At 47.8% G+C, this 16,474-nt stretch overlaps 1 protein-coding gene across 3 annotated transcripts in view; it reads right to left on the bottom strand.

Annotated features, from left to right (window-relative positions):
- MTHFD1L (methylenetetrahydrofolate dehydrogenase (NADP+ dependent) 1 like) overlaps positions 1-16,474 on the bottom strand; it is a 190,682-nt gene that overhangs the window by 37,163 nt on the left and 137,045 nt on the right. For all 3 annotated transcript variants that reach the window (XM_021086779.2, XM_085023849.1, XM_085023856.1), the window contains one exon: positions 15,996-16,148. In XM_021086779.2, the coding sequence (XP_020942438.2) occupies positions 15,996-16,148 (153 nt within the window). The remainder of the gene's footprint in view (positions 1-15,995; positions 16,149-16,474) is intronic.

The raw sequence follows: 16,474 nt of genomic DNA on the forward strand, positions 1-16,474 counted from the left end.
CATATGTATCACTTAGGAGTTGTCTTGCTCACAATGTATAAAACATTCTCAAGTTTTATACTCTGATGTTATAAAAACCCCAACAAACAGCCAGTTTAGAACTCTGGCAGCTCAGAGCTGTTGGATAGGCTGGCAGGGGACCAGAGGCCATCATCCCGTCAAAGAGGAGAAGGGACTTCAGGTGCAGATGTGGCAATAATGCCTTATTCAGGGTGCTCACCACTGCACTGTCCTGCCCTTCATCTTGAAGCTGTCTCACTTTTGGTGAAAAAGGAAAAAAAAAAAAGAAATTCCTAGTTCTTGCTGTGGCTCAATGGAATCGGTGTCTTGGGCGCGCTGGGTTGCAGGTTTGACCCTGGCCTGGCACAGTGGGTTAAGGATCCAGTGCTGTGGCATCTGTGGCTTAGGCCCAAACTAAGGCTCGGATCAGATCCCTGGCCTGGGAACTGCATAGGCCGAGGGGTGCCCCCTCCCCCCCCAAAAGAAATTCCATCAGAAGTTTTGAGAAATGCATAATATTGGTCAAGTGTTATAAGTTAAAACAGTGAAAACGAGTCGTGGTGCACACCTGCAGATGGCCCTCTGTCCAACTCACTTGGCTGAGCCACACTGAGCCACACTGATGCGGGCAGGAGTCCTTGGAAAGGAAGTGACCCAGGCGTTGCTGCCGGCAAGGGGTCGGGGGTGTGCATGAGTCATGGCTCTCCCTTCTGGTGGGAGGGGACAAATTACATGTACCCCCCCCCCCCAAACCATCCTTTTCATGATACAGCTCTATCTTGCGGGTTCAGTGGGCATCTGCAGGCTAATTACCATCTACCTCCCTGAGAAATCTGCAAGCGTGTAATGGGATTACGATTCTTGCTGGTTGTCAACCCAGAGGTCACTGTTAAAAGCAGGTAAATGGCACATTTCTGCAAAGAGTGCCAACAAGCTTTCTGTGAGCTCAGAAATGAAGCTTCCACCACCAGGACAAAGGCCAAAAATGGATGTGACAGACCCCGACAAGTGGTGCCCCCAAACTTTCTGCTCTTTTAGGAATCCCAACACAACCCTGACCCTCTCAGAGTGTCTAGCTGCACTAGATACATATCTTTCTTGGCCCTTTGTGACGCTATGTATATTTCATTAAAACGTCAATGTGGTACATCAGCTTAACCTCTTCCCGGGGACGGAAATGAAGCAAGAAAAGAAGAAATTAAAACTGTCAATCTAAAAGCCACGGGCTGTCCCTGAATGAAAATAAGGATTTTGCCTGCCACTTTGCTCAAAGGTTAAGACTATTGCATGCGGTGTTTAAATTGAGAAACCTAAGGTAGGAATACATTTGTGTGTGTGTGAAAGTCTAGATCTCTTTGGTCTTGAAGCATTCCGGATGGCATATTTATTGATTTATTTACTTATTCACTACTTATTTTTTCTTCCACACCTGTGGCATGTGGAAGTTCCTGGGCTAGGGGCTGAATGGGAACTGTAGCTGCCGGCCTACGCCACAGCCACAGCCACAGTAGTGCAGGATCCAAGCCTCGGGAGCGACCTACCCACAGCTCACGGCAACACCAGATCCTTTAACCCACTGAATGAGGCCAGGGATAAAAACTAGCCTCTTCATGGATACTAGTTGAGTTCTTAACCTGCTGGGCCACAATGGGAACTCCTAGCATCTTTATTTTTATATTTTGCCCCCCAATCTTCTGTATACCTCTTTCTGTAGGTAAAGGTGGTCGGCAAACAATTTAAGGAGGCTTACTTCATAACAAAGTTTAAGAGTTAGAAGGACAGACATCAGGACTGTGGAAACTCTACACCAAACAAATGTCAAGAACCAGGCAGCAAGTAGGTCTGTGGTCCAGGCATCCTACAATGATGAGAGCTGAGTTGTTTATTAGTTTTAGAGCATCTTGACAACCAAAGCAGAAGAGGATAAGGAAAGCAGCATAGAAAACAAGGTAAACAATCTCAAAACATCAGGGTCTCGTAATATCAGGAGACATTCATTCAATAACTTGAACCTACTGTGTGCCAAGTGCTGCGCCTGGCATTTTGACTCAAAGTTCAGGGTTATAATTTCCAGGGATGGCAGGGATTGAATCTACTCTGTGATGCTGACCGAAGGGGTTCCTGGCCTTGGCAGATCATTCACTTGACCGGTAGGGTTGACCATACTTTTGCGCGATAGAGGAACCAGATCAAGTCTTTCACCTACGGAGATGAACAACTGGCAGCGGCATGTGTGTATATCTGTATGTGTATATACGACTGGGTCACTTTGCTGTACAGCAGAAATTGTCACAACATGGTAAATCAACTATACTTTAAAAAAAAATAAACCTAGGAAGATATTTCTTCCATGAAACAAAGACAGCAAACTTGAAACAAACAAACAGCCAACCAACCCAGTCCAAAGAAAAAGAGGCTGATAGAAAACAACTCTGGGCCTCCTTCAAACACATTAACTGATGGGTGACAGAGACAGCAAGATCCAGACCCCAAAAAAGGTGGCTAATGTTATTTTGAGTTAGAAAATACCAAAGCAAGAGTTTCAACACCCCAAAACCACAGAAAAATCTCGGCAGGTCGCAATGAAAAATTTACCTTTTAAGCAATAGAGTTTTCTGCTAACCAAGCAAAAAAATTATCCTAAGTTTATCCTAAGTTACTAAAATTTTAAAAGCAATAATGGCATTAATGGCTCTCAAGCAATAAGGTTTGGGATACCATCTGCTCACAGGATGGGATGAGGTTTAGAGTAGATCATTTGAAGTCACTCTCTCTAATTAGACGGCTACCGGAATCGAGAGTCACTTGCAGTAACGCATAGGATGTGACGATATGGTCAGTAGAAAGATGAGAGACTGTTTCGGAGGAGGCAGGGTGGGGTTGAATCCTAGTTCTACCACTTCCTGCCTCTATGATCAGGGCAATTTTCTTAACCTCTCTGTCCTTGGTCTCCCTCTGTGTAAACAGGGGCAGCGATCTTACCTACCTTGAAGGGATGCAGTGAGCATTAAATGGATTAATATATACGGATGGCTTCGTACACTGCCTGGCTCCGATGTTCGCACTGATTATGATTGTAATTTTGATCATTATAATTTAGGTAAACACCCCTTTGTTTCTACTTGCTTTTCTATGCATTTTTACATCATCAAAGTTATGCTCTACAAATCTCATTTATTTCCCCACTAAACAAACCAGTTATTTCTCCAAGTCATTAAGCACTATACACATAATATATAACCATTGTATACACTCAGAGACAATCATTCTGGTCCTGAAACCATCCAGACATTAGGATCTTTTTTCTTTTTTCTTTTTGTCTTTTCTAGAGCTGCACCCACTGTATATAGAGGTTCCCAGGCTAAGAGTCTTATTGGAGCTGTAGCCACCAACCTACACCACAGCCACAGCAACAAGGGATCCGAGCCACATCTGTGACCTACACCACAGCTCACGGCAATGCTGGATCCTTAACCCACTGAGCAAGGCTAGGAGTTGAACCCACAACCCACAACCTCATGGTTCCTAGTCGGATTCATTAACCACTGAGCCATGACGGGAACTCCCGACATGAGGATCTTTAACCCTCCTTTCAAAGAATCCATTTTGCATTCCCCATTACATCTTGGGGAAAAGCATGGCTCCTTTTGGGGCTAGAAAGATGTCAGCTCTCGTGCTCAATGAAGAAAGATATGGAAGAAAGAAAATTACAATGGAAGATCTGTGAAAACATACCGAACTACAACAGGGACCCGCTGAGAACTCTACCCAACATTCTGTGATAATTTAGGGGGAAAAGAATCTGAAAGAAAATGGATATGTGCACATGTGGAACTGAATCACTCTGCGGTACAGCAGAAATGACCACAGCCTTGTACATCGACTATACTTCAATAAAACTAAAAATGAAACAGAACAACTTGGCTGTTTGAGGAGACAATGCTTGGGCAAAGATTCCCAGTGGTCTCTCTACTTGCTGCGAGTAATAAGTCCTTCCTTCTGCCCCACACCCCAAAAAAAAGAGAAAAAAAAAATACCAAACTGTGGTAGGCCGAGTTTCTGCTTTTGTTTTTAAAATAATAATACCTAGAGAGCAGTGCCTGCATGTTGGTGACACAGGAAGGAGGACAGGATGTCAGGGTAAGAGGTGACATAGCTGGGTGCGCTGGAGACGAACTGGACATCCCATGACTGTCCTCAGCTTGAATATGTGATCACTAGGAAGTGCTAGAAAGCGATTTATGCACATTTAAATATTTTTCTCAAAATAAAATTTATTTATCTTTTTTTCTTATTATTTTTTTTATTTTTTAGGGCCATACCTGCGGCATATGGAAGTTCCCATACTAGAGGTCGAATCAGAGCTGCAACTTATGGCCTACACCACAGCCGCAGCAATGCAGGATCCAAGCCGCTTCTGTGACCTACACCACAGCTCACAGCAAGGCTGGATCCTTAACCCACCGAGCGAGCCCAGGGATCGAACCCACATCCTTAGGGATACTAGTCGGGTGCTTAATCCACTGAGCCACAACAGGAACCCCCACGTTTTTTTAAAGTACTGCAGAGCTTCCGCATCACGGGTTCCATGTACTGTTAACTCTTTACTGCCCAAATACAAGAAGAATCTGTCTGAAGTTCTAATCTATACACCTAACATTCTTCTCCCTAAAACCTCTGTTCTTTTCCAGTGATGTGGTTGCAGCAATCTTTTTTCTCCCGGTCTGTAATGCATGCTGCTCCTAAGAAAGACAGCAGGTTTCAATGCAATCCTCAAATGAAAACTAAATGTGCTGCAAAGAAGCCAAAGAGATCTCCGTTTGGAACCCCACTGTTAGGTGGGGTCTCTCTCCTCTTTCTGCCCAAACTTTTCCATCTCCAAAATGGAGCACACTCCATGTTTTGTGACAAACTTACCAAAATTAAATTACCGCCTCCAGCTGTCAAAACAGTTTCGAGAAAAAAAAAAGTCAGCTGAGGTTCCTATACATAATAAATGACTTAGAGCTACCTATGCGGTGATTTTGACCCACATGAAAAGTTGTTTTTTCAGTAAATAGTTTCTGGATGGCAAAGAACTACAAATGAGTCATTTATGAAATTCGTGTTTTTCCTTTTTCTTTTTAGGGCTACACCTGCAGCATATGGAAGTTCCCAAGCTAGGGGTCGAAACGGAGTTACAGCTGTTGGCCTACACCACAGCCACAGCCATGCCAGATTCTTAACTCACCGAGTGAGGCCAGGGAATCGAACCCACATCCCAGTGGCTACTGGTCAGATTTTGTTTCTGCTGTGCCACCACGGGAACTCCCACAATTCATGGTTTTATAAACATGGGAGGGAACGCCAACCACATCATGGATCTGGGAGCCGGACTGTCCACCCGCCTCTGGGAGAACCTTAGGCAGAGGAGTCTTTGTTCCAAGTATTTTCGGGCCACAACTAAAAACTGTCTCTTAGTACGAGCAGTGCTTGGGATTTACACGTCACGGAGAACTTTTCACATATCATTGTGATTTTATAGCTTTGATGACAAGTTAACTCTTTGCCTCTTAGAAGCAGCCTCAACCCTGCCATAAAAAAAGAGAGAACAAAGATAATGGAAACCCAGGTTACTGGTCCCCATGGACTCATAATATCTGCAACAGGGCAGCAAACACGTCGAAAATAGAGGAGTCTAATGGGCTGGAAATATTTGCGCAAGTCCGACAAATAATCTGTGGCATCTCAAATGGAGACGAGACTGCGTTCTCTATTTGTAGGACAATTCTCTTTATCTGTGTCACGGAGCTTGAAACAACTTTAAAAGCTTCTGATCTGCAGCAAGTAACAGTCCATTCAGAGACCAAATTCTTGAGACTTAATGACTAAATGGCCATAGAAACCGTATTTCACTATAGACGAGCACGTACAGCACTGAAGGAATTCATCTGTGCCCTGACACAGCCTGGAGCTGCCTGTTTGGACACTGTGGCTTTCCTAGTTACCTAGTGGTACAAGGTCCATTCTGGACCAGGGCTCACCAGCCCGGGCAAGGGAAACTGCTGCAAGTTTTGCTTTTCTGCCTCAAAGGCAGAGACCTTGAACTGTCTAGGGCCCCCAGGAGGTGGCCCCAGACATCCCCAAGGACAAGCATTCACCGATTCTGCTTCAAAAGGCATCCTGGAGCTCGGCAAGGCAGAGCCCTTGGAATGGTCTGTTCACATCATTCCACTGGTGAAGGCATCTGATGGCTCCCTCCACGGCCTTTGGGGTCACGTTCCACCTCAAAACTACAGTATCTAAGACGCCTGCCCAGTGCTGTCTCTGGAACGCTGCCCTTTGTCACGACACCCAAGGGCACTTCCCGGCATGTTCTCTGCACCCTTCCTCGTGTCCCTTTACACCCTGGCACCTTCAGCCCTTTACTTGCATCTATTAGTCTGTCAGTACCAAGCAGGCAGGGCAGCTTGCTGGCCAGCCAGTCACCTTCCCTGAAACACTGGCTTGCCATCCTTGCTCTTTCTGTGTCCGTTCTTCCAGATGCTCAGGAGTCACTGGGAGACGTTCCTCAGATTCCATCTACTGTCAGTTTCTGTGACTCCTACTGGTCTCCCGGCCACATACCTTCCTCTCCATTTCTATTGGTATCACCTCCATCCTGGGCCCAGGACAGGCACAGAAGGTCGCCTGACCTTCCTCAGGAGACGGATGCCAGGTGAACCTCCACCCGCAAAAGTGCAAAGGCCCCAGGATGTAAGGTCAAGGCCCCCATCTCTAACCAGCCTCCCCACTGCGGTCTTTGCTTTCTTGGAAGTTTTACTGCATTCATCACAGACCTGCCCTCCTTGTGGCAAGCAACCTACACAGACAGTTTACAGGGACATGGAACAGAACATTCAATCTGATGTCCATAGGAGGATACTTTCATGAACACATGCATAGGTAAACCTGTGAAGTGCTGTCAGTTGCAGATATTATTAAGTATAATTCCGCCACAAACTGCAATCCCAGTTTGAAAGGGCCCTATTTTTCTTCTAAGTTTAGCTTTCTTCTTAGCATTCATTCTGCCCGCCCCAAACGCACAAACTGACCGTGAGGGTGGCCTGGCGATTTAGTCTGAAAAATGGAATTTTGGTTTGTATTCATTTCATTCCCCTTGCTTAGCTGCTTCTGATTATACGCCTCTTGGTAAAGACTGGATAACAAAGTATGATGAACGCAACGAAGTGACAGAGAGTAAAGAGAAGTGCCATGGGTACCAGACACTTTTATGGATGTTCTTCTGAACTGCATCAATCTTGATTGCCAATTTTATGCTCTGAACCCAAACTACTAAGTGCAGAAGTAGGTTACAGGTGGAAGTGGAAGAGGAATGGGCCAATAGTTCACACATCCCTAAAAAAACAAAAGATCAAGATGCTGATGACAGGTTTGGATACTTAAGGACCACAAGCACCCTTTCCTAGGTTCATAGAAAATAAGAAAGACAGAGCCTACACCTAGGGATTAATAGCAGTGGATTAAAAATTTAACTGCATTTTTACAAATTAACTCAATAATAGAAATATCTGGCAACACTATTACTCAGAAATATTCCCCAGCGGAAGCTGACTTTGTCGAAAATAATTTGTTATTTATGCTAAAAAGAAATTAGCGTCAAACTCTGGGAGAAAACATCCTTAAAACACATGGACTGGAGCTAGATAACCTTTTGTGGTAGAGAGGCAAAAATCATTTTCCTGAGTCACAAAGCTTCCTCTGTTGCATCAGTCGGACAGAGAGTTTCTGGAAATCGAGAATGCTGCTGGTCACCTTCCTTTTCCGGAAACACGTCACACTGAAAAGGAACTTCTCTCTGCTGGACAGTCACACACGTGCCTTCCCTCTGGCCGCTGGGAAGGAGGCGTGGTCACAAAGCAACACACTGTGGGGGCGTCCGGAGAAGAGGAAGCCTGGGCCCAAGGAAGGGCATGTTTGGGAGAAAGCAGGAAATTCCGATGGAGCGATAAGGAAGAGTGATGGGAAAGAGACCCAAGCTGGGTGGAGAAGAGGAAATGGATCAGAGCCCCAGGAATGGAGCGAAAGGACCCAGTGACACAAAGAAAAGTCAGGCCAGCTAGGGAGGGCAGGCTTTTGGGCAGTGCAGGAGGAGAATCTGGATTATCTCAAACTATTCAGAGCGATTTCAGGTGTCAGATTTACCTGGGCCATGGGCACGAGTTAGGAGGGCCACTGGCAGAGACTTGCCAAAAAAATAAGCTAAAGGAGTTCCCACTGTGGCTCAGCGGATTACCAACCTGACTAGTACCCATGAGGATGCAGGTTCCATCCCTGGTCTTGTTTAGTGGGTTACGGATCCAGCAGAGCCATGAGCTGTGCTCTGAGTGCCAGACGTGGCTCAGATTTGGCGTTGCCGTGGCTGTGGTGTAGGCCAGCAGTTGCAGCTCCCATTTGACCCCTAGCCCGGGAACTTTCATATACCTCGGGTACAGCCCCAAAAAGAAGAAGAAGAAAAAAAAAAGCTAGGCGTTTGTTAATTTGTTGGGGGTGGTGATGGGATGGTGAGGGAAGGGAGAGAGGAGGAATGGGGGATTTTGGAGGAAATCCATCGGACCGCGAGTTTTTGACAGACCTTCCACGTGATCTCACATGATGGGGAGCTCTTGGCAACACGCCCGCTCACCCCCTCACTGAAAGGCAGCTTGAGGAGTGAGCGCTTGTGCCTGGCCAGCGACTGCGCTGGAAAACGTGAGGAGCCGTGCGCTAGACTGAAACCTACAAGCTCTGAATTAATTCCCCAGTTTATAACCACGTGTCCCTGAGGAGGGTCGGTTCCCCAAGCAGAACACATCTCCCCTCCGGGCTACAGAATAACTTCATCGCTGAGCTGAATCAGATCCAGCGGAAACGACACTCAGGACATACTTTCACAGGAGAGGGAGTAGAACGGAAAACAAAGAGAGCTTCACTGAAATGTGAGAAAGAACGGCAATGACTTCGCTGGGTGGGGCCCCAGCGTGCTTTTTCACCTCCCCCCCCCGCCCCCCCAGTACCTCTCCACCCAGCATTGGTTGGGGATGACATCACGGATTTCCTAAACACGCTCCAGCAGTTTCCTGCTTTCCAGAGTCAGGTCAAGCGAGGTGCACCTGGGCTGCAATGTGGCGGGGTCAGGTCACGGCATGGAAATGGAAGGCCACACCGGGGTCTGTTTGCTCGTTCAATATGCTTCTTGTTGTACCGCTGATTTTGCAGTCCCCTTTGCTTGGGCACGTCCAGGCTCTGATGGGTCCAGCCCAGGTCCAGTCGAGGCAGCAGATGTACACGTGCACGTCAGCAACACATAGGCAGTGCAAAGAATCACCACCTCTGCTCCAGAAAGAGCTCAGGGGCCAATCAAAGGGCGAGGGAAGGGAGGCAGAACTGTGCAGTGAGAACCCTGCCCTGGATGGACCTAGAGTTCTGACCGGCTGCATCCACAGTCCCGCAGCCAAGGTTGCTTCTCCCTCCTCCTCAGTCTGTGAGGCCAAAGCAGCAGGAGGCTGTCTACAGTTCCAAGAGGTCACTCTGTCCGCGAGAAATGCTCTATCTGGCACCAAACACCACATAAACGCTGGAGGAAGTCTTAATCCATTCTGGGTAAACTGCAGCATGACTTAAGCCCAAGGTTCTAGCCCAGATTGTTGGATTTTTTTCCCCCTTTTCCTTTTTTCTTTTTAGGGCTGCTCGTGTGGCATATGGAAGTTCCCAGGCTAGGGGTCAAATAGGAGCCGAAGCTGCAAGCCTATGCCACAGCCTCGGCCACACCGGATCCGAGCTACATCATTGATCTACACCGCAGCTTGTAGCAACGTTGGTTCCTTAACCCACTGAGGGAGGCCAGGGATTGAACCCACATCCTCTCAGAGACAATGTCGAGTCCTTAACCCACTGAGCCACAACAGGAACTCCCTAGCTCAGATTCTTGTCCCTTACGGCCATCATGTCCTAAGAATGGCAATGAAGAGGACTTCCTATTCAGGAAGAGTGCTTCAGGAGCCAATCTCACTGCCTTGATGTCATCCCAAAGGAAAAGAGCCCGAGACACCCAAAGCTAACGTCAAATGAACTTCTGCTAGGAATTCACATTTGGCTGGACACCTCTCCAAGCCAACCATTGTGGCAACACTTCCCTGTGTGAGGAAGCCCCAAGAGAAGAGAGGAGGTCTCATCCTCCTTCTACCCCATGGCAGGAGCAACAGACAAATCCATGTCAAAAAAAGTGATCTTGCATTTCCTTAGCACAACCTGGGGCCAGCAAACATCACACAGAACTTGACGAACCACACACACTCAGGAATGCACTTCTTTTAGGAATATTCCAGCTCTTTTGTCCTTTCTTTGGTGTCCCAACTTTCAGGTGTTAAAACACGACAGGCAGCCAGGATGGGCAAGATGATTCCACCTGCCCAACTCCACCTGCCACATGTGGGCTCCAACTACCCTCCCCCTAATTGACTCTCGCTAAACATTTTCCCCACGTACTGTCAGTGTATCATTTCTCTATTTACTGCCTTTTCATGCGATATACCACATGCCTGATGCAGTCATTTGGAAATAGGCAGGAAAGAAGCTTTTCATAACATGATAGCCCCATGTTAACATCTTGGTATCTTTCTGGTCTTTTCCATATGGAATGTAATTTACATTCCAATAATATAATTTCATAAACGATGCTTACAGATTCCTGTTTTTATGTCATGAAATTTATGTCAAATGATTAAACAACCCCGGTCAACTGTAAAAACTTGAATACAATATCAAAGCAGTGGGACCACCAGACAAAGACCACCTACTAAATTCGGGGAGGGGGGCTCAAGATCGTTTTGGAGAAGTTTTACAAGTTACTAGGTTTATTGAACACGATAAACACCACTGAAGCTTTGAAAGAATTTTTGGAACCCTAACAGGGCAATCTGTAGAATATAAGGTTGAAAAATGTTAACCAACCACAGTCTGCTCTTTTCTCCCCACAAAGATCTGGGTTTGCTAAACTCTTTCTTACAAGGAGCTGTCCTACGTGGTGAGGTGTTGGAGAAGCATCTTAGTAGGAGATTATCCTGTAGTTTTCAATAATATGCTGGAAAAAATAAATGAATCAGATGTCATTAGAGAGAGGTAAGACTACACGGTGGAGCTTAGAAGGAACAGAGACATTTTAGGAAGGAAACATTATTTACAGCAAGATGGAAAACACTGCCAGTGCCTGGAAGACAGGTGGCAGAGGTCTTAGATGGCTAGAAGCTGAGTAGCCCGCAGAGTGCTGGGTGCTTCTACCGAAACATCCAGAGGAAGGGAATTGTACTAGTAAGGTGTCTACACCAACTGGTGGTCACCAATTGGCGATCAACTCCGGTTAAAGCAGTAACGAAATAAAACATGATGAACACATTCAGTGGCAGAAAACTTGGCCCCTAAGTCAGGATGGAGGGCAAAAGTAAATATTTGGAAAACGAAATCTGGAGGGAAAAAAGCTAAACTTTCCAGCACTTCACGGCGTGATCCCCCAAAGTCAGCAAAGCTGGAGATGTTTATTGTTTGAAGGACGTGCTTGTGCTGAGATTCTCTGCTTTTAGACCTACGAGGTAGCCAGAGGGGCGCGCTGGCCTTGAGGATACGCCAGGAGGGATTTCTCCTTGGTAACGACGTCCACAGTAGGCTGCCCTTTGCAGGATCTTATGTGCTCGCACTGAACACAAGGCCCTTCGGGAGAGGACTGGATCTTGATGATCTCTGTGGTTTACGGTAGCTCATACGGCACAGGTAGGAAGGAATGAACAGAGGGCAGAAAAACTGGGAACTTTCTGATTTTGAGGTCTCAGGTGGGCTCTTTTTTCTGGAGTGGAGAGGTGGCTGCGCAAGTCAAAGGCACTCCAATGAGCACGTGTTGCGTGGTGACGAGACCGGGTGATTCATTACGCTAGAATTTTCCCACCTGCAGGAGCCAGGCCCCCCCGGTCCCCACCCCCATTCCCTCGGTCATCTCAGCAGGAAATGACTCTCCCCTGTCTCCCTCATGGATGATGAATATTAGAAGCCTCCTCGCTGACTGTGGCAGGGCCCAGGTCGGGGTCAACTCAAAGTAAATACCAGCCCTTATTAGGCGATCCTGGCCTCCCGCGGTGCCTCTGCCCTGGACACAGCTTCCTGCTCGGTCATAGCAAGCAGAGCTCTCGGGCCACCGCCACCATGCGACGCTTCCGGACCTCCAGGAACTTCTTTCGTCAGGCACCCCTTCCTTCCTCGCTCCTCACTGGATTGTTTCGAAGGATTTCACAGCAGGGCCCCGGTGTGCACTGTCCTGCCTGCGCGTCCCGCTGTGGAGGCCGGGGGATGTCCCCCAGCCTAAGGCCACCCTCAAGGACCGTCGTACTTTCATCTTCTAGTTAGTCATGCATCAGAGAGGAGCAGAGGGTCAGATGGAGGACGTGGCCACACACACACACACACACACACACACACACACACACACACACACACACAGAGGCTGTGGCTGCAGAATCCTGACTTCCCAGAACTGGTCTCCCAGGCTGTGGATGCAGGCGTGTCACTGGGGTGGGAGAAGAGTCATAGCATCTATCTGCTGAGCGACCCCCAAGATTTTAAATTATGACTGATGTTTGATGACTAGTAAATGCTCAGGTATTATTTCTTTCTTTTTTTTTTTTTTTTTTGGCCTTTTTGCCATTTCTTGAGCTGCATATGGAGATTCCCAGGCTAGGGGGTTGAATTGGAGCTGCAGCCGCTGGCCTACACCAGAGCCACAGTAACGCGGGATCTGAGCTGCGTCTGCGACCTACACCACAGCTCACGGCAACGCCGGATCCTTAACCCATTGAGCAAGGCCAGGGATCGAACCCGCAACCTCATGGTTCCTGGTCGGATTCGTTAAGCACTGAGCCACAATGGGAACTCCAGAAGGTATTATTTTTTGATTAACAACTTTTCCACCCAGCAATTAATTCTTTGTTAATTCCCTTTCTCTACCCACAAGCAGTGAGGTGCCTGAAGAGGGGAAAGCTGCTTTATGTGGGGGTCCCACAGCACGGAGCACATGTAAGCACACAGCCTGCAAGAATGAATGAACTGTGAGATTTCAAATCTGCACGAGACAAGACGGCAGATGACGAACGAGGCTAATTTCCTCCCACTTAAGTGCCCACCATCGAGTTCTGTGGGATTCTTGCGGCCTCTCGTCCCTGGTCCCTTTGGGCCTGTGCTACCCACTGCGCTCTTCTTACTCCTGCAAAGGTCTTCACGGACTGGAGCCTGCCCTCATCAAGGCCATTCCAAGGATCAGAAAGCAAGATTTCCCTATGTATTTGTTAACTGGGGTATGATGAAATAAATTTCAATCATTAAATAATTTATAAAGTATACTCAGTAACATTCACGCTTTTAAAAGGTCTATGAGTTTTGACAAATGTACACACTCAGGGAACCACCACCACCATCAAAATAGAGAGTATGTCCAACCGCCCAGCAGGTTCCCGGGTGCCCCTCTGCAGTCAGTCCCCTGTCCTGCTGGTCTGAATGTTACCTTCCATGTGTCTTTTCCACAATTATAGAACCCCTTTTATCTGAACTCAGGCCCCGTGGTTACCCCACTGTCCCCTGGTCTCCCCGGGCCACCTACGAAGGTTCTGTCCAGACATCTGGGGGCTCCTGTTACCCCCTTGGCTTCGTAACCCAGATGTTTTCAGGGTACCGCCCTTTACCCCTTCTCACTCCTCATGCGTATCCCTGCTTCACCCGTGTGCCACTGTCAGGTACATTCTTGACCCACCCAGGGGCCCCTTCCTGCCCGGTCGGTCCTTTCCTCCGAATGCTGTGCCTGGATTTCTAACAGATTCACAGACTGGTTTATCGATCCCATGAGCCCTCGCAGCTGCCTGTATCCTGGTCCTGCCTATCTGCCTTCTTGACCGTCTTCCTTCCCCGACTCATAGCATCGCCGTCCAGAGTCAGGCTGGAGGAGCCTCTGCCCCTGAGGCCCCAGGCAGGCGGCTTCCTTTAAACGATGTCTCAGGTTCACCTGCCCTCTGCACGTTTACTTCTGCGGCTGCCCTGCCAACCTTGATCACCTCTGGCTTCACCGATGTCTCCCTGGTGCTGGTTCCCTGCCCTGTAAACACTCTCCCCATTGCCACTAGAGCGATTTTTTCTAAAATACAAATCTGACATTTTTCTTTTGCTTCTCATAAGAATAAAAACCAGGCACCAAACCCAGCTAATTGTAACTCCCAGCGCGTATGAAATTAAAACCCAAGGTCCCTATGATGGCAGTTGAGATCCTTAACTGCCTGGCTGGGTCCTGCTCCCCTAATTCTATTTCTCAGCCTCTCAATCCCTGCCCAGCTCTGGGAAAAGTGGCGCACCCTGGGAAGGGTACCAGGTATTCCTGTGCCTTTGACTCAAAATCCACCTGTTCCCCAATGCAGAGCCCTTTATGAAGCAAGCATTCTAGATTCTCCTTTGCTTCTACACACCCCCTGCTCTCAAGTCCGGAGGAAATACCTCTACTGTGCCCTGAGAACCTTCAAAACCAACACCAACACCGTACTTTCCAGATGCTTCTGTGCTGTTCAAACCAAGGCTCCTCACATTGACTCCTCCTCGTAAATAACTCCGTGCTTCAGAGGCACTAAGAATTCAGAAAACAGTTACTGCAAACATTTTGCCCAGTATCAGATGAGACACGTAAAATGAAGGCAAGGCGCTCTGGACTCACTGGGCATTTTTCATCCAATCATGGCTTGTTTGCAAAACAATAGAGACACACAGCTTGCTTTTAGAAACTGTGATCCTTCCTGATTGGACGTGGATCCGTCTCCAACCACATGATCATGACGGTTTGTTTGTGGATGGATGTTTGTGCAGAATCGAACCCAGGAGCGTCCCAGGAGGAGAGGACAAACTCCAGTCACTGGACGGTCATCAAGGCTGGTCACCATAGTAGCACTGCAGCTATGACGAAGCCCACCCCTGTGGGTGTTACCCACATTGATAAGCTTCTCCTTCTGGGCTGTCTCCCCCGAAGAGTCACCAAAGAGAGCCCGAAATAACTACAACCACCCCACAGTAACATGTCCCTTCACGACAACGTCAGACACGAGAAGTCACGTGATTCGCGCATTTTCTAAGACAGAGCTTCCCCTAGATGTGCTGACAAAGACGTGGACGGGGAAAGCACAATTTCCGCAGCCCTGGGGTGGGGGTGGTCCTGGCTCCTGGACAGGAGTGGTGGCCTTCATTTATGCCACCCCAGTGAAGTCTTACCACTCTAAGGGCGACGGAGTGGAGGACTGGACGCCCCGTGCTCTAAGCCAGCCCAGCTCACAGGCAGACTGGCTTCTCTCAAGGTGCTCTCATGTTCCGTGAGGGAAATCAGTTTTCTGACTCAACATATGATCATACGATCCTGAACATATGATCCAAAGAAAAGAAAAATCTGGAATTCTCTTATGTCTCAGTTGGTTAATTTTTTTTTATTAAATTTTTTTTTCTTTTTAGGGCCACACCTGCGACATATGGAAGCACCCAGGCTAGGGGTTGAATCGGAGCTGCAGCTGCTAGCCTACACCACAGTCACAGCAACGCCAGATACGAGCTGCATCTGCCATCTACATCGCAGCTTGTGGCAACACTAAATCCTTAACTCCCTGAGTGAGGCCAGGATTCAAACTGGCATCCTCACGGATGGGAACTCCGGCTCAGCAGGTCAAGGACCTGGCCCAGGAACTTCCACATGTTGCTCATGCGGCCAAAAAAAAAAGTCCAAACCACAATGGCAGATGTTTTGTTTGTTTGTTTGTTTGTTGTTTTTAATGGTGGGAGGGAGTATTTAGAACAACAGCAAATACTATTAACTCCTTCCCATTACCTGGTCTGCAAGGTGTTCGCAGAGCAGAAGGATTTTAGGACTCATGACAACACAGACTGGGGAAGGGTACTGAAGAATGTTACACACTCACCGTTCCAACCAGTGGGTAAATGAAGCCAGCGCCTATGCTGGCCCGGACGTCAGTGATGGGGAGAATGAAATCCTTGGGTACGCCTTTCTTGTCAGGTTGGTGAGACAGAGATAGGTGGGTCTTGGCCATGCAGATGGGCAAATTTCCAAAACCCTGTAAGAAAAGCAAAGGAAAGGTGTTCCCTGAGCATTGGCGTTGGTCTCCTGAACTTGCTTTTCTTTTCATTTTAAGGCTGTACCTGTGGCATATGGAGGATCCCAGAGCTACAGCTGCTGCCCTACACCACGGCCACAGCAACACCAGATCTGAGCCGCGACTGCGACCTACACCATAGCTCATGGCGATGGTGGATCCTTAACCCACTGAGAGAGGCCAGGGATCCAACCTACAACCTCATGGTTCCTAGTTGGATTCATTTCCCATGTGCCCTGATGGGAACGCCCTCCTGTACTTGTTTGACTTGCGCCCCACGGCTCAGA

This window comes from Sus scrofa, chromosome 1 (genome assembly GCF_054392235.1).
Source record: "Sus scrofa isolate SSC_HxYL_T2T_F1_AM1 chromosome 1, Sscrofa_HxYL_maternal_Yorkshire_Landrace_v2.0, whole genome shotgun sequence".
NCBI lineage: Eukaryota > Metazoa > Chordata > Mammalia > Artiodactyla > Suidae > Sus > Sus scrofa.